General features: G+C 36.0%; 3 protein-coding genes across 5 annotated transcripts; 1 reads left to right on the plus strand and 2 right to left on the minus strand.

The window, feature by feature from the left end:
- Positions 1 to 492: 492 nt before the first annotated feature.
- On the minus strand, positions 493 to 5974 carry LOC105163731 (uncharacterized). Of its 2 annotated transcripts, none has more exons than XM_088880928.1 (9): positions 5714 to 5974; positions 5476 to 5532; positions 3165 to 3356; positions 2082 to 2322; positions 1833 to 2000; positions 1611 to 1742; positions 1423 to 1504; positions 1225 to 1338; positions 493 to 1128 (listed from the first exon to the last, which is right to left on the minus strand). In XM_088880928.1, exons 1-9 carry the CDS (start codon positions 5808 to 5810, stop codon positions 964 to 966), a joined length of 1248 nt encoding a protein of 415 aa, XP_088737054.1. In that variant the 5' UTR covers positions 5811 to 5974; the 3' UTR covers positions 493 to 963. The 2 variants fall into 2 exon arrangements, with proteins under 2 accessions (XP_088737054.1, XP_088737055.1); XM_088880929.1 differs by having other exon boundaries at positions 493 to 1110; positions 5714 to 5973.
- Positions 5975 to 9235: 3261 nt separating this feature from the next.
- On the plus strand, positions 9236 to 12023 carry LOC105163729 (early-responsive to dehydration stress protein (ERD4)). Its single transcript, XM_011082174.3, has one exon. The coding sequence runs from the start codon at positions 9458 to 9460 to the stop codon at positions 11981 to 11983; it is 2526 nt and encodes an 841-aa protein (XP_011080476.1). The 5' UTR covers positions 9236 to 9457; the 3' UTR covers positions 11984 to 12023.
- Positions 12024 to 12635: 612 nt separating this feature from the next.
- Positions 12636 to 16018, minus strand: LOC105163728 (putative ubiquitin-like-specific protease 2A). Of its 2 annotated transcripts, XM_011082173.3 has the most exons (8): positions 15881 to 16018; positions 15658 to 15717; positions 13926 to 14130; positions 13685 to 13852; positions 13466 to 13597; positions 13293 to 13374; positions 13098 to 13211; positions 12636 to 12998 (listed from the first exon to the last, which is right to left on the minus strand). In XM_011082173.3, the coding sequence occupies exons 1-8, from the start codon at positions 15990 to 15992 to the stop codon at positions 12906 to 12908; spliced, it is 966 nt and encodes a 321-aa protein (XP_011080475.1). In that variant the 5' UTR covers positions 15993 to 16018; the 3' UTR covers positions 12636 to 12905. The 2 variants fall into 2 exon arrangements, with proteins under 2 accessions (XP_011080475.1, XP_020550294.1); XM_020694635.2 differs by lacking the exon at positions 15658 to 15717.
- Positions 16019 to 16586: the final 568 nt, after the last annotated feature.

The following is a 16586-nucleotide window of genomic DNA, read 5'->3' on the forward strand; positions in this document are numbered from 1 at the left end:
TTGACGCATTCAAATTTGAAGGAATTATCTGAATTTTAAAAAAAAATTAAAATAACTCCATGTTAGAATAATTTAAAATTCATTTGATTTCCAACATCAAACAATTCAAATAATGTGGCATGTTATGACATGGGCCCATTTTTTAATTTGAATTGTCTCAGAATCTTCATAACTAAGCTTACAACCTTGGTAAAGAATACAAGATTTTTCTTACATTCATCCACAATGAAAACATCAAATAGCGTATCAGTACAATATAAGTCATGCGGCTACGTAGTATTATTTGATATTTCCACACTGGACTCATATAAAAAAAGTTCATAATAAGTAAGATTCATAACGACCCTGTAACTAAGATGACAATCTTGGAAAGAATACAGGGTCTTTCTTACATTTATCGAGTATGAAGATATCAAACAGTGTGAATCATTCATGTCGATATAATAATAGTCACACAACTAATGTAGTAATATTTGATATTTTTACACTCGATTCATATAATAGAAAGTTCAGAATACGTAAGTTGAAAAGATTCAAGAAAGGCACTTGTACTATACAAATCTAGTGTTGAGTAATTGTACAAAACATGCAAGTGCTCCTATTCAAGTGTGTTGTTCTTTTCATGCATTTGCTCACAAGTACAAATTAGTTACCCCATGCAAGAAGGGTTCTTTCCATTCATCTACAGTTATGAAGAATGGGAAAAGCAGAAGAAAACTGACTGCTGCCTTTCCAAGTGGTTCCGGCCTTAACAAGTCGTAAACATTTAGCTTGGAGGACATCCCGACTGAACCAAAACAAGCCGCACTTACCCAAGTTTGCAAAAAGAATACAGTGAGCGCGAAATAAGTACAATTACTATTAGCTTCTTTTTCCTTGTTATCTCAAAAGGAACTGAGACTACGATGTTCAAACAAGTCATACATAGAGAGAGAGAGAGAGGGAGTGTGCTGGGAGTTGAACCTAGCTGCCGACAGTCTCGATCAGTTCAACAGAATTGCTAGAATCCACGGAAGCAGAATCGTCATGATCACTTGAAACAACAGGAAAAGAGTCGAGCCTTTTGCAGAAGGACTCTACTCCTTCAGCGGTGAACCAGTCCTTTTTCATCTGCAAATACAGTGGAAACTGAAGCGGGTGCATACATTACCGAAAAACATAGCAATAGCCCTTTATGAGTAATGGGAAAGCATTTCGTAATAATGCAAGAAAATTAGAACTCACAAAGTACGGGTAGCCCTCAGAAATGTCGAAATTTTGAGGAGCACTTTCCAAGAATAGGTTTATGTAGTACAGAACATAAAATCCGCATTCCTCACCTTTTCTCTGCTGCGGAACCTGAAAACAGCATTCAAAATGACACCTGTAGATGCTTAGTCTATGTTATAAATATATGTGTGAAAAATGGATAAGAACTACAACCTTTGGAATCAAGAGAGGTATTTTTTTAAGCTGTTCTTTACTCTCCAGCTTCTCCTCCGATACAAATATGTCAAAGAGAAGCCTGCAGTGCAAATAACACCGATTTTGTTTTTAAAAAAAGTTTACTATAAATGGATGAATACGGATTAGGAAGCAATACAAGATTGATCAACTAAGACTACCGGGACCTTCTTATCAAGGGTTCAAGCCGTGTGGGACCTATTGCATGTAATGAATCAAGCAACAGCATGCAAGGAGTAGCAGTTCTCGAATGTCGACTTTCTCCCAAGTGACAAAAGATCAAGAGGCTCCAATGAGACCTACCAAAATGAAATCTTAGTATACAAACTCCACCTCAAACAATAAAGGTTTTCTCATTGCATGATTACAACTTACAAAGAAACTCATACCACATAACTATAGGAACCAGAACGTATTTCTTTGAAAATATGTTCTTCTCTTTGATCCAATTCAGAACCATCACTCTATTGTTTTCATTTGCATATAAGTCAAACCATAAAGGGTCGAAGTATGCAACTGATTTCACCTTCTCTTCTGGAAAAGCACTCCAAATATGCCTACACAAAGTCAAAATTTAATTCTTGTTGCAGAAAGCAGTATTGTTCAACTTTTGATATGAGGTTAAACATAGCACCTACATGAAGTAGTGAAGAAATGTTGCAGAGTCTAACTTTCCTCGTTCGTCGGTTGTTGTATTACTGCCGTATTGGCCTCTCCTTGCTTGCCCACGAAAATGAATACGTAGGGGAACAGTGACTTCAGAATCACTCAGCTCATTTTTTGGCTTAGTTTTTCTCTTGCGGCCCCTCCGACGTGCAGGTCGGCACGTTGTTGAGCTTGTAGGACATTGACATTCCTTGGAGACTCCCAGGGAAAACCCTTCAGTTTCAATATTTCAGTAGGTCAAATAAGCGTATTATGAAAAGATGACAATAGATTTACCAAAATAATCACTGTTACAACTCAATCTTATGTATTTGTCTGTCGAGCAATCACAAAGGTTTCTTAAGAAAGGAAATGGAACAAAGTGCCTAATCAAACTGCTACTTGTCTCTATTTGCACAAAACTTCAAACAATGTAATCCATGAAACTTTTACAAGGTATGGTTGAAGCATGAAATACTCATGCAACATATGCTAAGCTGATGCAAAATGATTCAACCAAGTCCATGGCTCTGTGCATGCATCACTTGGAAAAAGAAAAATGTCTCACACATTCTTAATCAACTCAAAATAATGACTCTTTGGCAGTTATTTTCCTATACAAAATACTTATCTTATATCAGTTTATCTCAGAAATAAAACAGGATCATTCCTTTTATGGATAGACTTTATTCGCTTCAGTTGTGCACGACTATATAGCTCGTAAATAAAGCAGCAGAAAATTCTGGAATTAATGTTACCACCTCAGCTGACCAGATATTGTACAATGTACAAGTCTAAGTTAACCGTCAAATCAGGAATTACCTTGATACTAATATTTACAGTTTTAGTCATGCTCAGAAGCCACCAATCCGAAATATTTGAACACAGGGGCATATATATACCACCAATACGACATATAACATTAAATCTAGAAAGGCCCAAGTTTAGAATCTCTCGACAATGTACTATAAAATGTGAGGGTAACCATATTTGCTAAACAAAGAACAATGACCAAAATTAATCACTCCATCGTCGTGTAGATGGGTAATCTAAGGCATGTCAAAGTACTGCAATACCAGCCATATGACGAGACGTCATTTGGTTGCGGGCTTTTGCTTTCGACCTTGGACCACGAGGAAAACACGAAAATGTGGAACTTGTATCGAAGAGTTTTCTTTCTTTAGCTAGCAGGATCTTCTCATATACACGTGGATTCAACATAAGAGTTAGATGATGCTTCTGTATTTTGTATCCACCTGACATCACAACTAAGACTCTGTCATCGTCATTATCTTGGAGATGGATAAATGTCAAAGATCCACAATAATAAACACATTAATGGCATCCATAAAAAACAAATAGCAATCAGTTTCAGCAACTTCCAAAAGAGCAAAATATCCTAAACTCTTAAAAGTTATAACCATTAAATAAAATGTAACCACAGTAGGGGCATGTTGGTATAACTTCGAAACAGTACAAGACAAAGCACAATGATTGTCAAGTGTCCACTGACTAGTTTTCATGATAAGGTATCATATAACCGGTAAATTTCCTAGTGCCTAAGAGACCAAATTGGTCTTTGTTCCACAATCTGGTTCAGGTTCCAGCATCTTTAAATAGAAAACAGGTCATTAGTCAGGATACTATTAATAAACATACTGAACACCTAGCATCCAAACTCAAAGACTCAAGCCATTTTTCTTGGGGGAGTCAAATTCCATCTACTTCAGTAATCGAGAAAAAAGCTTATATTAGGCAATGCTTGAGCATTCTGATTTGAAATGCAGCAGTATATAGCATTTTAAAACTAGATGTTGTCAGATTTAACAGTATCTGAATCCGATTAATATCCTGTTCAATTATAACAACTGGAGCAGCCACAGTTTGGAGATTACAAATAAAAACAGTGTAGATAGAGAAATAACTTTGCATTTTTCCAGAAAGGGAAAAGCTTAGGATGAAATAGATCAACATTAGCAATTCCTTCTCTTCCCCACAGAAAAGATGAGGCAAAGCGAAAATACCGAACACACAAAACATCTGCCCTTAAACCAAGGTCTACTATTTTAACATGTGTTGCCATGAGAAATTAATGTCATTATGTCCAGCAGAAAGGACCGATAATTGCAAGAAAGCTTGTTGTACGGATACGGGGGTCTTAATGTCCTGGTAACCCTTACCATCATATGGACATTCTTTTACTGCATGTCTATCTCCCAAATCTGAAAATTCTTAATACCATATGATGGTCTTTAGTTTGTCACTACAACTTTAAGCTGTGGTATACCAGTTTCCTTTGAGGGCTCTTTTTCATTTGCCGACGATGTTTGTCCTTTTAGATATTGAACGAAAAATCTATTCGCAAGAAATTCAACTTCTTTTCCAACTTGACTCCCCTTTGAAACCACTGGTCCATCATCTACATAAGAACTTGTGGAAATGAGCCGAAAACGAAATGTCTCCCCCATTCCTTGCTGACCAGTGTGCTTGCATATACCAACGGCAACATACTAGTCAGCTGAAATGTTGTCTTAAAGTGAAGAAACCCACATCAAAATGATGAAAAGAATCAAGAAAACTGTCGGACCAAAGTCCTATTATTGACATTTTGAAATCTTAGATCAGGTACTTTTGTGAGTTTCTCATTCAATAGAATCCATAAATTATCATTCAAGCATCCAGCCTTCCTAGGCTGTATAAGAGATAATATCACATACAGAACAGACGAGCCATAACAAAAGAGAAATGACCTAATAACAACTCGGAAAGGCCCCATCATATTCTCTTGAAAGAATAAAATAAATACGATTCAAATTCAAAGAACAGTTCCTTTCTTTTGTGGACGGACATGACAGACTTGTTTCAACCGGAAGAAAGTTGGCCCCTTCAGTATTCCTATATTCAAACATTACTTTGCTAAACATGAGATATAATAAAGGGAAAAGTACTCCAACTGGTTGTTCCAAGAAACTCTATTTTGCTCTAAAGCATGCGCAGAGTTGAAACACATGATCATTGCACAACTGAATTTTTTCTCAACTGCAAGTCCTACCAAGAACACTTCAGAAATTCGACTAACGACAAGTCCACTTACAATCCTGAAAAAGAACACTACGAGCACAAAATCCATGTTTTGCATTGGCATGATAACAGATGAAACAACATTACAAAGTTTGATCAAATGGATTGAGTTCCCACAACTACACATAAACGATTTTCGAGAATATATAGCAGCACAGAGCTGAAATAGGAAAAATTATAGAAGAACACAAACATGGAGAGACAAGGTCAATTCAATATTATTACAAAAAAAATGAAGAAGAAGAAGAAAGACATTGACTTCTTTAATATAAAAACAAAAACAGAAGTATATAAATAAGGACAAACCATTGTCTTGATCGTGACTCTTGGACCCTGCAAAACCCTTTAAATTTCCATCACCACCTGGTATCCAGCAACAGTAACACACAAGAAGAATTTTAAAACAAAATTTGAATGAAGCCCCCCCACCCCAACCCACCTCACCTCCAACAGAAAAGTTTCAAAATTTAAAGAAAACCCAGTTGCAGAAAAGAGAGAAGGAGACAAATTATAGTATAAAGAACGAAAATCTTCTGATTTTTGCCTGAAGAAGAGGCAGGAACTTGGGTACAAAACTCAGTACGTCGTTTACGAGCCGTCCTTTTCCTTTGGTAAGTTTTCGGGAAGAATTCAATCTTCATTCTCGTTCTTCTTTCTTCTCGTCTTTAACGCCAAATCTTAGAGCAGAATTATGTCAAACTGTTCAAATTAAAGTAGATTTATTACTGCTGCAGAGTGATTTGCAGCAACAAAGTCTAGAGCATGAGAAGCCTTTCGCTAATGATCAGTTTTGTGCAACACTAAACGTATTATCGTATTCAGAATTATATTTTAAGTGTATATTTTCTTAATTCAGAATTATATTTTTTAGTACTAATGATCACATTGTGAAGTTCCTGTGAGCATATAAAAAAAATTTATAATATAAAATAAAAAAAAAAAGAAATTTGTCGCAATGTTTATGAGGAAGAAAGATATTTGTGAGAAGAAACAAGCGTTCAAATGAGAAAGAAAAAATAAACTATAATTGTTAGTTTATTAAAAAAAGAAATATAGTGAAGTGAATTGAGAAAAAAAATATAATTATAAAATTGTTAAAAATATTAAATTTATTATTTTTATTAAATTTTTCTTTCAGGGAAAAAATAATCTAAATAATAAATTTTGGGTTTTCAACATTGGTACCATAAAATTTAATTTATTTTTTCTTCAAGGATTAGCCTGTGAAGATATCAAATTATTAGTGTGAAAAGATATATAATGGTAGTTTGGTTAGAAAAGTTTTATTTAATTTATAATAAGTCAATAATAAATCAATCATAAGTAAATATGAAATTTTCTTATATTTTTGTATTAATATCGTCAAATTCCGTAAAATTTGACTAACGAAATGGTCTATTTGTTAAACAATCAAATATTATGAATATTATTTATAATTTTTTAAATCACATGAAATTTACGTTTAATTACACCAAATTTCAAGAAAAAACCGCATAATTCCCTTAAATTAAGTTTTTAACTGTAAATATTAGTAGCCATAATGACGAAAGAGATACAAAAGGCAAGAATCAAAATTTAAAAGATTTAAAACAATCACAAAAATAAATAATGTTAAGTGATAATTATTAAATTAAGTATTTAGTTGGTAATTTCCACTATAAAATGATGGAATATAGATAGTTTATTTATGTAGATTAAATGGAGCATTTTAATAAAATCATATTAAAACACAGCAAATAGCTTTTCTAAAAGTATGGATTATTTTATTGTTATCATATTAATTATACAAAGCTATAAAAAGTCTAATATAAGATATCATAAGAATAACATATCATAAGCCTAGAAAATTAATCACTTATATTATTGATGTGTATGATATTTTTGTTTTAGAACTTGTTTGGGATCATTCGTCATAATCGTTTAGATGGGTAAGATCAGGAGTGGTAACGAGTAGAGTTGAGGTGGACTTGAGAGTTGGCCAACCAACTTTGGGAAGGACCTGGGACTCTCTCGATGGTTGTTTTATGCACCTACAAAATCTGTTTGGACACGTCTGATTTAGTAGACCTAATTCTTTTTTTTTAAAAAAAATAATTATTCTACAAATATATATATATATAATCAACATATTAATTACAAATAATATTATTTCATTGTCTGATTCAAATATTCAAATATAAAAAATTACACAAAATCTCAAGTACAAATCAAATTATTCATAGCAATCTATACAAATTATATTTCATAACAGTCTTCAAATCTAAAAAATTCATATCAATTATACATCAGTAACAACTCCTTCATTTTCCTCGTCAAGTTGATAGTATATTAAGTTGAAAATTCTGGCTTATCCAACTTGGGGGAGACGATGCTTCCTTCGCACATTAGGGATATGACCTCAGGGCATTATCTTGAGGGGGCAACTTCCTAGCATTTTCTCACTCTCAAGGGGCGATGCCGTCGTCGCCCTCTTTCTTTATCTGTCACCCAGATTTGGGGGGCTGCCCCCTGCTCCATCACCCCCATCTAGGGGGGGTGTCACCGTCCCTCAATTTGAGGGTTCGGCTAGGATGGGGGTGGCACGGGGCAAGGTTGGCGCAAAGGGGAGGTGGGAGGCGGTGATTGAGGAGGGGGTAGGCAGCGAGGGATGGGGTAGTTAGGTTTTCTTTTTATTTTTTATATAAAATAATATATTTTTTATAACTTTAAATAATTTATATTAATACAAGTTAAATAATTTATCAAATTCAAAATTTTTATTTTTTTTAAAATCTAACGGTTGAAATTAATCGATTAGATCTAACAGTCAATATTTTAATAAAAAAAGATGCTACGACCATTAAAATAAGAAATAATATATATTAAATAGGGGTATAACGGTCATTATATAAAAAAGTTAACGTCGTTAGTTAAATTTAATAGAGAGGGGCAATTGAACTACGTTTAAAAAAATAAAGAGAAGTTTTTCTCCTATTTTTAAAACACTAAGGGATTTTTAGCGAACTTTTTAAAATATAGGAGTTTTATGCATTTTAACATAATATTTCTTAATTTGATCAAATTATCACCAATAAACATGGCCTATGAGTAAATATAATAGGTAACTCTTCTTTCAACATGTTTTTCTACATTTGGCACTTTCATTCTTGCCTCATTTTCTACAAAATTGCCATTCTATCTCTCTCATTTGAACTCCACTGCAATCGAAAGCCCAAATCCATTCTCATTGATCTCATGTTCTAACAAATTTACAAAAGTCCTACGTTATCAATTTTTAAGATTAGGTGAAAGTTGTGAATGATATTTTAGTTGAACTGTGATATTTTACTCCCCTTCTGTTAGTTAGAGTTAACGACATTAACATTTTTAAGAAGTTGATCGTTAGACCCTTGTTATGATAGCCATTGATCATCAATAGTTTAAAATGAATGGTTCAAATTAAAAGTTACTTTTAAAATATATTTTATATTAAATATATATTTATATATATATATGTATATTTATACATTTATATGTAAGTATAGTTATATATCTATATATATATAGTTAGGGGCGGCGACCATCAAGACGACACCGGTCGCCACCAAGGCACTAAACGACGGTGAGGTTGCCCAAAAGTTCGGTTGACCTCGTAGTTGCTCTGCGCAAGCAAAAGGGATGATGACAAAGTCGTTCCTATTATATATCTATATATATTAGGGACAACGATTAAAATACGGGACGACGGCCGGCCGTCCAGACTGCACACGCAAAAGGGGTGACATGAAGGGACCGCACCCCTTTTTGGTAGGGGAGGCACCTAGATTTGGGTGCCCACCAAACAAGGTCGCCTCCGTCGTTGAGTACCATGGTCGTCGGTTGCACAGTCTTTTTCTCCGACGGCTGACAGAGAGAAAGACATAAAATTTTTAAAAATTAATAAATAAATTTTAAGTAAAAATAATAAAATTTATTTAAATATATTTAAATTAAATTAAACTTTAAAACTCAATAATAATTTAAATAAAATTGAATAATAATGTATTTAATTCGATCCTACTTACAACCTGATTTTTACTTGTATAATAGTTGATAGGGTAGAAAAAGAAGAATACATATATGATTTCAAATCATTTTGAAAGCCTCCAGGAACAAATAACTATGCACGTCCGAGTCCCAAACATACTCTATCAACGATAATCTCAATGCATCCTCTCTAAGAACCCTAACCCCCCGAGATGCATACTGAATCGAAGTTCCATCTTTGGTGAATTGAGGTGACCCAATTCCCCAATCCAAACCCTAAGTTATGAAACTCCGATTTAAATACCCTAATTTCCCTTTTCTTGTTGGCCCCATGGACCCCCCCTTGTCACCACCGTCCATCGCTAACGCCACACTTTCCCCGCCGCCTGCCGGAGACGCAGATGGACCCTTCGAGGATGCGTGGTATGGCAACATCCAGTATCTTCTCAATATCTCCGCTATTGGGGCTTTGACCTGCCTGTTAATCTTTGTCTTCGCGAAGCTCCGCAGCGATCACCGACGCGTGCCGGGGCCCACCGCCATCGTATCCAAGCTTCTCGCTGTTTGGCATGCGACAAGCCGCGAGATTTCGCATCATTGCGGTGCTGACGCCGCGCAATTTCTCCTCATCGAAGGCGGCAGCTCCGCTATTCTTCTCTTCCTTGCCGGCTTGGCTGTTGTTGTTATGCTTCCTGTTAATATTTTTGCGGGCAGTGCGCCGATTTCGGATGAATTTTCAAAGACGACGATAAATCACATTGTTAAAGGTTCGCCTTTGCTCTGGGTGCACTTCGTTTTTGTTGTTGTGGTTGTTTTTCTGGTGCATTATGGCATAAATGAGATTGAAAGAAGGTTAAGAATAACCAGGTTTAGAGATGGGAATGGGAATCCGAGTGACCCAAGTGCAAACTCGAGTGCAATCTTCACGATCATGGTTCATGGGGTTCCGAAAACTTTAGGGTTCGATAAGACTCCATTGGTTGAGTATTTTCAGCATAAGTATCCAGGCAAGATATACAATGTGGTTGTGCCGATGGACTTGTGTGCATTAGATGATCTAGCTACAGAGTTGGTAAAGGTAAGGGAGAACATTTCCAAGCTGGTGGCAAAAATTGAATTGAGGGGGTTGGCAGATGAGGGTGAGGATGTTGATGGTTATACTGGGGAAGAGAGGGGGTTTAGAGATAGGTGGCGGATTCTTTGGAGGAGAGTGAAGGATCTGTGGTACAGGGCAGCTCATGAACTGGGTTTTTCAGATGAGGAGAGACTGAGGAAATTGCAAGAGTTGAGAGCTGATCTGGAGATGGAGATGGCAGCGTACAAAGAGGGACGAGCAAGAGGTGCTGGAGTTGCTTTTGTGGTGTTTAAGGATGTTTACACTGCAAATAAGGCGGTTCAGGATTTTCGCAACGAGAAGAGGAGACGGATTGGGAGGTTCTTTTCATTGATGGAGTTGCAGCTTCAAAGAAACCAATGGAAAGTGGAGAGAGCTCCATTGGCCAGTGACATATACTGGAATCATTTGGGATCCTCAAAGGTTTCTTTGAAATTACGGAGAGTTCTTGTCAACAGTTGCCTGCTGTTGATGCTTTTGTTCTTCAGTTCTCCTCTTGCTGTGATTAGTGCCATCAAAAGTGCAGCTAGGATTGTTAATGCAGAAGCAATAGATAATGCTCAGATGTGGTTGACTTGGTTGCAAAGCTCAAGCTGGATTGCTACCATAATATTTCAGTTTCTGCCTAATGTTATTATTTTTGTGAGCATGTATATAGTGATACCATCAGTTCTTTCATACCTTTCAAAGTTTGAACGGCATCTTACAGTGTCCAGGGAGCAACGAGCTGCATTGTTAAAGATGGTTTGCTTTTTTCTGGTTAATCTCATTCTCTTGAGGGCTCTGGTTGAATCATCATTAGAAGGTGCAATTTTAAAGATGAGCAGGTGCTATTTGGATGGTGAAGATTGCAAACGGATTGAGCAATATCTGAGTGCTTCATTCTTATCAAGATCATGCCTGTCCTCTCTTGCATTTCTCATTACAAGCACTTTTCTGGGAATATCTTATGACCTATTGGCTCCAATACCGTGGATTAAGAACAAGCTTAGGAAGTTTCAAAAAAATGATATGCTCCAGCTGGTACCAGAAAGAAGTGAAGATTATCCTTTACAGCATCAAGACACAGATAGCCTGCAGAGACCCCTGATATCTGAAAGGGTATCTGAGGTTATGGTTGGCAATAATGAGTTCTTAAACGGGTCCTCCCCAACAGCAATAGATTTTCCTGGGCAAGATCTGTCTGAGTATCCTCCAATCAGCAGTCGAACATCTCCAGTGCCCAAACAGACGTTTGATTTCGCGCAATACTATGCATTCAATCTCACAATATTTGCCCTGACCCTGATTTATTCTTCATTCTCTCCTCTTGTGGTTCCAGTTGGTACAATTTATTTTGGCTACAGATATGTTGTTGATAAATACAACTTCCTATTTGTGTATAGAGTTCGAGGTTTTCCTGCTGGCAATGATGGAAGGTTGATGGATACTGTACTCGGTATCATGAGGTTTTGTGTTGACTTGTTCCTTCTTTCAATGCTATTGTTCTTTTCAGTACATGGGGACTCAACAAAACTTCAAGCCATATTCACTCTCGGGTTACTGGTAATGTATAAACTTTTGCCTTCTGATCAAGATGGTTTTCAGCCTGCTCTGTTGCAAGGCATGCAGAATGTTGACAGTGTAATCAATGGATCCCTTGACTATGAGGCTTTTTCACGGCCCACGTTTGAATGGGATACTTGTAATTCATGATTGTGTGTATTTAATAGTGGAAAATCATTTGTTTCTTTGACTTCGAATGTTATCCTTGCGATATCTTGAGCTAAATCATAGAGTATAGCAGTAAGAACGCCAGTTCTGGAATGGTTCAAGCTATTGCTGGGATGATTGTATCCTGGGGAAGGATACAGAAAATACACCCTGGTTATCATGAAATTCCTAATTCATTCAAGAACAAAGTTGGCACTTGAAGTTATAATCTCATCACTTTCTCATTCCTTTCACATTCTCCAAATAAAAGAGTTGGCAATCACAAAAGACATTAGATAAATTAATACCATATATAAAGTATTACACTCTCAACGCCCAGACAATAGGAAATTTGCAAAAGCTGGTATGCCATGGACAACATATGATGGAATATCTAAAGTGACCAACAGAAGGAGATCAGACACAGACTTCTTGTCTTGCCAACTCTTCAGAGGTGGCATGGGCCTCAAGGTGTTATGTTTTGCTGGCAAAGAAAATGAATAAAGTATAAGAGTAAAGGCAAAAAAGGGTACCTTGCCAGTATGATGTTCTTCTGACTTTTGGACTACAGATCCATTTCATTTGTAGAGTGACAGAAAAATAAAGTGGTACAGCAAAGAAAGAAACTAAAGCCAGTGGATAGAATCCCCATCACTTGTGCTTAAAAACATCTATATCATTTCCAGAAAAGTATCTGTCACATAGCATGAGGAAAAATGAAACTTGTTTTCTATTACGAACTCATGTGAACTATACAACATCTGAATGCAAAAGTTTCCCCAGGGTTGAACCTGGCTGCTCTTCTGTGAATGAGGCTTTGCCTCCCAATGGTTCAAATTCCACTCAAGAATTGAAATCCAGTTCGAAGAATACATAACAGCAACCACAATGAAGTAGCCTACGAGTGGTATAGTAATTTGGGAAGTCATTCCTCAGAATCACTTGACTCAGTCCCAAGAGACTCCAGTCTTTTATAGAATCCCTCTAATTCTTCATAGGTGAACCAGTCCGGTTTCATCTACAATGCAGGATTCAGAACAAAAGCCACCTGATTACAACAGATCCCACGGCTACCTTCAAGGATAATGGACAAAAACTGAGGAACAATTTTACTCACAAAGTAAGGGTAGCCCTCGGAAACGCTAAAATTTTCAGGAGCATTCTCCAAGAATAGATTGGTGTAATATAGAACAAAAATACCACATTCCTCGCCATTTCTCTGTTGGGGTACCTGTAAGTTATTCATCAACTGATCAAAATGCATGATTCAACTAAGATACAAAACAAACAGAAAGAAGATCAGCGATGCTACCTGTGGGACTAAGAGAGGAATGTTTTGAACCATATCTTTGCACTCGGGTCTATCCTCGGTTTCATATATGTCCAAGACAAATCTGCAATAAATAGAAACAACTGAAGTTGTCAATAATGAAGTTAAACCGGGATTGAGGCATATATTGAAGTGCCATCCATTACTTTACACACCTCCGTAATAGAGGTTCAAGTCGCAAAGGACCCAATGTATGTAGTGAGTCCAGCAGAAGCATGCAGGGAGTTCTAGAATTTGACTCTAGGCTTTCACCCAAGTGACAAAAGATCAAGAGAAACCAATGGGACCTAATAAAAGGCATTTCGATTAGTCAAATCTATCGGTATAGATGATCTGTTGATTACATGACAAAATTCTCAAAAGATTGTTCATACCATAAAACAATGGGGACAAAGACATATCTTTTTGAGAATATTTTCTCCTTCTTAATCCAGGTCAACACTCTTTGTCTACAATGTTCCTTTGTGTACATATAAAACCACCAACAATTCAAATATGTGCATGCCTTCCTTTTCTCTGCTGTAGATTCCCTCCATATGTTGCTACAGAATTGCCAGATGTATTTCACATTATCAATATGGTCAAAGCTACCAGGTACAAATTAGAAAACCTCACCGAAAACAATGGTCGAATAAGTTATCACGTAATGGCTCACGTAGGACACTGCTCACTCGCATGAGTCTCCTCGATTCTGTACGAGAATGGAAGCTCGCTGAAGCAACTTCCCAATCACTTGAATCAGATCCTTGCTTAGATTTTCTCCTTCGACGTGCATATGGAATTAGGCCCTTGTTGAAACTTCTTTTTCTGAAATTGCCATCTGTTTAGCACACCATTAATTAGATGACCATTAATCAGAGCATAACATGTTATTTATTTTAAGAGTTTAAGAATGAATACACCAATAACATAGGAAAAACATAGGCCAAAAACTGTTTGCTTATCCTCCAATTGCAGAACTCCTTTCCCTTTACAAAACCTGTCAGCTGTCTTCAGCAATGGGACGTTCATGACTTCAGCAACAAGACAGTTCTATGTATGCGGGGAACTAAGAATTTTGTTGAGTGGGATCCCTTGGTTGTCTTTCCTGGTCCCTCTTTTGATTTGAAATTAGGTTTTAATAGTTTCATACTTCCATTGCTATCAAAGTTTAAAAAAAAATCTATCCAGGCGTTTGAAGGGAATAGCAATAACCAAAATATTAATATTGAACTGGCAGTAATTTACAATAAAGAATTTATATTTAGTATCAAAACCTCTTTACTCAATCAATACTTTCCAGGAAAGGTCATTGCTCCTCACTGATTCGAGTCAGCTCATATTCCATTTGACATCTTAACCTTTTGCCTCACTAGCTAAATACCTTCCGTGATACTCTTAAGTACATGTCACATAGGAATATTCTCTTTAAGCTTTGAAGCAAGAACAACCAACAAACGAGCAGTTGCAGCAACCATAATGAATGCCTAACGGAACTTGCTCCACTTAACAGAGGTATTTTCTCATTTTGTGGCATAAACATACAAAATCTGATAAAAGAATGACTATGAGGCAAGATCTTTTGCTTGCAAATTTACTTCATTGAACATCTTGACATGCTTTCATTGAAAGCTACAAATTGACATTTCCAATCAAATTTCCCATCCAAGACCGAATCATAAACCCCTCTCTAACGCCCATGAATAGAACTTCCCCACATAAAGAAGAGCATTGTTAGCTCAATTTGTTCTGCAGTTACCAGTGTGCTACAAATGTCAGGATCTTCCAAGTGGATCCCTCCAGTATGTAAGAATAATTCTTCGTAAGTTCTACCTGAAATTCATTAAATTCGCCTCCCCCCAACCCCTTCTCCTCAGGGATAAGAAGCCATTACACTTAAAGTGCTATCATTTCCATGTAAATCGGCATCCTTTTCCAAGCGTTCATTGTATAACTTCAGAAGGCTGGATTTCTCTTTATAACATCATCAGATACATTCATCTTATAACAAAGTGGCCGGCATAAGCTTCCCTCCTTAAGCATTTAACAACTATGTTAGACTCTGATCTCCTTAAATCAAGCAGAACAAGAATGCCCAGAAAGATCATGAGCATAACAAGAATCACTTCCATACAAACTAACAAGACATGTCCAAATCTATTTCAAGAAATACAAGCACTGCCACGTAACAAATCATACTACCCCACAAATAAATTTCACACACACAGACAAGGGACCATCCCATTACACAAAAACCAAAACTTTACAACAAAACAACCCCATAAAATTTAAAACAAAGTGTTGGACATCGAACCCAAAAGGTTTAGATTTTTATATGAGCAAAGAACAAGAAAAAGTTGGAACAAACCATTGTTTTTGTCCTGGTTCTTTGTCTCCGCAGAGCCCTTGTCGTGATTTTCATGAACCCCTTGATTCCAAGAATTACAAGAAAAAGGTGTGGAGTTTTCAGTGCAACCACATCGTTGAGACCACGAATAACATCGAAACCAGAGAGAAGAGTAGAATTTTGACTGAAGAGATCAAAAAAAAAAAAGAGGAGTTGTTATAAAAATGGTGAAGTTATTTTATACCCGAAGAAAGGGAGGAAATCTTGGTCTGAATATCCGAAGGCTCGTCCTCACTGAACCTTCCTTCGTACGTCACTTCGCTCTCCATTTCTTCCGCTGTTCTCTTGTCTCCCATGAGACCAACAGGGAAGCCTGCCCCAACTATTCTTGTAATTATAACAATAATAATAATTTGGGTATATTATTATAAACTCTAATCGAATTTATTATAATTATAATTATTTATTTAACAATTTTTATATTAATAGTTATTTAAAAAATACATTTTTTTACTGTTTATAATGTCATATTAAAAATATATATTAGATGATCATTAATTTTATAAATATTATAATTTTTTAAATAATAAAAAATATATTTATAATTATGATAATATTTAAAAGAGTTGGTTACAGTGTATTCTTATAGTAATGCACAGCTGTCACTCTAGCATGATTTTGAATACAATTATGATAAAACAAAATTATTTATTATATGCAATTACTAACGACTGTTTCATTCACAACTAATCTTCCTTTTTATTCTTGTGGCGAAGATAAGAAGAAGAAAAGGGCAGTGACAGAATTAGATTAGAATTTTCTTACAGATTTAAGAAAATTATTATATTGTATAAAACGAAAAAAGTTTCATGAAGGTCATGAAGCTGGGTTCTAAGTCTAAAATTGAGGCCTCATATTTTATTTTTTTCAAGAAAGTGTGGATTTATGAC

This window comes from Sesamum indicum, linkage group LG6, assembly GCF_026168435.1.
Source record: "Sesamum indicum cultivar Baizhima isolate 11 linkage group LG6, ASM2616843v1, whole genome shotgun sequence".
Lineage (NCBI taxonomy): Eukaryota > Viridiplantae > Streptophyta > Magnoliopsida > Lamiales > Pedaliaceae > Sesamum > Sesamum indicum.